General features: G+C 41.3%; 1 protein-coding gene across 1 annotated transcript; it reads right to left on the reverse strand.

The window, feature by feature from the left end:
• Positions 1-1,516: 1,516 nt before the first annotated feature.
• Positions 1,517-3,873, reverse strand: LOC118416651 (protein rolling stone-like). Its single transcript, XM_035821823.1, has 2 exons — positions 3,654-3,873; positions 1,517-2,333 (listed from the first exon to the last, which is right to left on the reverse strand). The coding sequence occupies exons 1-2, from the start codon at positions 3,807-3,809 to the stop codon at positions 1,563-1,565; spliced, it is 927 nt and encodes a 308-aa protein (XP_035677716.1). The 5' UTR covers positions 3,810-3,873; the 3' UTR covers positions 1,517-1,562.
• Between the last annotated feature and the right edge of the window lie 466 nt (positions 3,874-4,339).

Raw genomic sequence — 4,339 nt, forward strand, 5'->3', positions numbered from 1 at the left:
GCGGGGCGTGGTCAAGCTGACGTCAGGGCACGCCCAGGGCTACGTGCTCTCACCACGTGACCCCTGGACCGCCCAACGCAATAATGAGACTTGCTACAACAGAAATGGATACATAAATGAATAAGTCTGCAAGATTACATGTAAGACGAATTCCAAATCTGTTTTGAATTGTCATCACTCAGATGTTCTGAGGTCGAATTAGCCCAATAACTTTCACATTATTTCATATAATAAGGACCTTATTTGCATGATTAATGACAAACAGATTTAATACAGCAGTTGTAAAGGGTAGAATCATTTGGCGAAGGTATGGGGTCGTGGAACTCTAGTTTGTAATTAACACTTTGAGTAGAGTAGACAAGAGATTGATATAGATGATAACTAAAACTCACTCGTTCACCTTTATCCGTGGGGTAACCTATATCCGTTGTAATTAAAATCGGGATATTTAGGGATGATGTCAAGGCGGGTGGTGGTTTCAGACAGCAAATATTGTAATTTGAAACCAACGTCCGTCGACGTCGATCCCTAAATATCCCGTTTTTAAATACAACGGATATAGGCTACCCCGCGGATAAAGGGGAACTAGCGTTACAACAAATTAAGAAATTGTCATTAAAAAGATAATAAATGCTAACGTTCTATGGAGGCCATAAAACGCTAGTTCACCTTTATCCGTGGGGTAACCTTTATCCGTTGTTTCTACAATCATGGTATTCTGGGATATCAAGTCGATGGACTGTGGGTTCAAAATGCACTAGTTTCAAAATACTGCAATTATAAACCACCGTTCGTTGACATATATCCCCAAATACACTGTAATTATTATAATTAATAACAACGGACATAGGTTACCCCGCGAAAAAAGGTGAACTAGTGTTAGCCTATAGCCTATAAAGATGATGACTTTCACTCTGTCTATTGCCAATGATAGCTATGCTTAATGTCAAAGTTTGTCTATTTTGAGTTCATCATAGATAAATATATGTCATGCAGATTTCAATGTTGCTAAAATAAAACATGATGGCGTAATGCATGTAGGAGTTGGCTTGGGTACTTTTCCACATCGCTCAAACGTTCTTGTTTGTATGTTTTTACTTTCAAGACTTACGTTATAAGGCTGCGTTGACTCCTTTATATGGATGACATCCGCGCGCACATCAATTAGAATATTTTCGCACAATGGTTTTGACCATACTGGAAATCATACATCAAAATTTCATAGAAAATATATCGGAAAATTGATACAAATGTCATGGAATGTCAAAGTCGATTCCAAGGTCAAAGAAGAAGTATTGAAAGAACGAAAATATAGAATCCATTGCTCGATGTATCTTACTTTGTATGTTTTGTCATTTGTTAGATTCATAACCATAATGAACATTAATGAACTGTAATTTACAACACAAAGATTGGACTCACCCATGATTAACATTTTGGCCAATTTCCTTTTTTTTTTTGCACATTCGCATCAGTTTTTGGGGTTCCCGGAAAATTTCATCCATATAATCATATAATCAAATCAACAATGGCCTATTGTGAACTCGAAAAATGAGTCCCTTTTAAACTGTTTCATATGCCACTCCATTCATTTGGATCTGTTCGACAGGACTATCTTGTATCTTACCGTTAACGCTTTCTGTTTGTACAGTTTGCATTTGTTTCCCTTTTAAAATGATTTTATGGTTGTTTTTATTTCTAAACTTCTTCAACAGTTTCAAACGTGCCCGATATAAGGCGCATACCAAGGCATGAAACACTGGCATGACTATGAACGTATTTGCCAACAAGATTCCGATGGCTTGGAGCGGGACTGTGTTCAGGTCCAGAAAAGAATAGATGTATTGTTTCCCATCGTATCCCCTGAACCCACCAAGCCAGTACAACACCACGAAAACGCTGTAAAAACCTTGGTGGATGACTGGGTATATCACGCGGTTCATTCGTGAAGGTATCCCGCACAGTAGAACGTCAATTACAACCATGACCGAGTTCAACCCGTGCCGTAGAATACTACGAAGGCCGATCGTGACAGGCCATGGCGAGAACCAGTACTCCGCAGACACAGTCAACGAAATAGTCATGGCCATGTCGTAGATTATCCAACCGATGTAGAGTGTTCTTTGCGACGGGCCTTCGTGAGTGCTGCAGTACTGCTGTAGACAGATAGTGGCGCTCCAGCAGAAATGGAGGGTCAGGGTAGCGTACATCCAGTTTGAGTAGAAGGTGATCCATCGGTTACTGTCGGTAGGGACGCTCCAGATGAGAATGGCGAGGGTGAAGACGGCACACACCACACGGTAGGTGACGAACAGCTTCTGGTTAGGAGACCACTATGGGGATAAAGTGTAATACAGTATTTAGGTCCCAATTCACGAACCACACACGCGCGCACACACATACACGCACCGCAACACACAAACACAAACACACACACAAAAAAAAAACAACAACACAAAGACACTCAAACACACACACACACTCACACTCAAACACACACACACACACACACACACACACACACATACGCACGTACATACACACATAAACACACATATACTCAGGCACATACACACGTGCGCGCGCACTCTCGCATGCACAAACACATACACATACGTCGCGGAAACACACAAACACGTACGTACACACACACACACACATGCGCGCGCACGCACGCACGCACATACACCCACGCACTCACAAACGGATACACATAGATTCACATAGTCGTGGCGTCGTGTTTTTACGAATTTCATCACTTCACTCAGGTAAAAATGAGTATCTAGTTTCGGTTAGGGGCGTCACACAGATAACAACTAACATCCCTATCAGATTAAACTACGTTATTGTCGAACTGGTCATTTCAGATATTGGTAAAAATAAAAGTTACATTTCATATTCAACACTGCTAGGCATTAAAGGTGAAGCGGTCGAAACGCAGACTAAGAACGAATCCTGACCCTTTTTCGTTAGGTAGTAGTGCAATTAGGCTTCTCTACGGTTCACTTGTCTTAATAGCCCTGCACATCGTGCCTTTTCTACCGCGCTTCTTGATAAGTGTACATGTTCTTTTACGTGCAGATGTTTGACGTTTTCTCACGCGGCGGCCATGATAGATCGAAGACGAGGTCAATGAGGCAAACAGACAAAACTCATTTCTAAAATCAGGTCCCATTCATTTTCCCCCAAAACCACACAAAATGCCATGATATAAGATAGAATAATAAATATTATAACTTGTGTTATACACTCAAAATATAGCAATTTAGAGTAGTGTATACTGGTCCCTTAGTCCCTTAAGAGATGCAAAATAAAAACATAATAATGCAAATATTTGACGGACTTCACTTATTGGTCGCTTTCCTAATTGGCAGGCTATCATTAGTTGAACTGCTAATTATGATGGACAGCCTTTTGTTTGCCTCATTGAACTCGTTTTAGATCTATCATGGCCGCCGCGTGAGAAAGGTGTATAGCTGAAGCTCCCTCATACACAGGTATGCCGATTTTACGTCACCATACAAAAATTGACGAAAGCAATCCCCTACAACATGTTAAAGCATTAACTAACTCCCCCCCCCCCCCCCTTCCGGTACGACAATAGCTGTCAAACAACATTGTGCAGCGATTTCAATACGTGTGCGTGTGCTCACCGGTGTTGCAGTGAATGCTGTCCTCTCTGGTAACGGCTCCCTACTAATGAAACCAAGACGACCTTTCTCCGACGGGTCCATTTTGCGACAGGGCCGGGCAAGATAGCCTATCAACTTCTGCAAACCTCGTCTGGTGCCTCTCAGTATAAATGTCATACTGTATTTGGCGAACTTTGGCGACAAGTACTCTTGCTAATTAGCCGGTCGAAATGGAATGCTACACTACAACTCTAGGGGGTTACGTTGACAAATTATCGTACGTAGAAAACTTGCTCGAATATTGCTCCATGAATATGTATTATTACGAAAGAAAAACTGACAGAAAAACGATTTCAATTCAAACTAAGGGTAAAATGTACGTGCAGATTTTGCTAGCCTTCTCGTATTTTTTTTTCAAATGGTTTAGTCTGGAAAGTGGTTCAACCTGTTGCACAAGTTGAGAAATTTAAAGCTAAAGGTTACACTGTGTTGTACTCTTCAACCCTCGGGAGATTTTTTTTCTATTTGCTTTTTGACAGACGAGGACAATGTGGCACTGCACTCAAGTTTTGTAACTTATATTAACAGTGCCACATACACAGTACAGACAGAAGGTAAAAGTAGTCTTTTACCTTCCCGACAGAAGTCAGGTACCCATTTCTACACCTGGATGAAGCGAGGAAGGTCGTGTTAAGTGCCTTTCCCTA

Source organism: Branchiostoma floridae, chromosome 5 (assembly GCF_000003815.2).
Source record: "Branchiostoma floridae strain S238N-H82 chromosome 5, Bfl_VNyyK, whole genome shotgun sequence".
Classification (NCBI taxonomy): Eukaryota; Metazoa; Chordata; class Leptocardii; order Amphioxiformes; family Branchiostomatidae; genus Branchiostoma; species Branchiostoma floridae.

Coding starts and splice junctions, on each gene's coding strand:
- LOC118416651 (XM_035821823.1), bottom strand. CDS start 3,809: ATGACATTTATACTGAGAGGCACCAGACGAGGTTTGCAGAAGTTGATA. Junction 2,334..3,653: donor CAGCATTCACTGCAACACCG/GTGAGCACACGC, acceptor TTATCCCCATAG/TGGTCTCCTAACCAGAAGCT.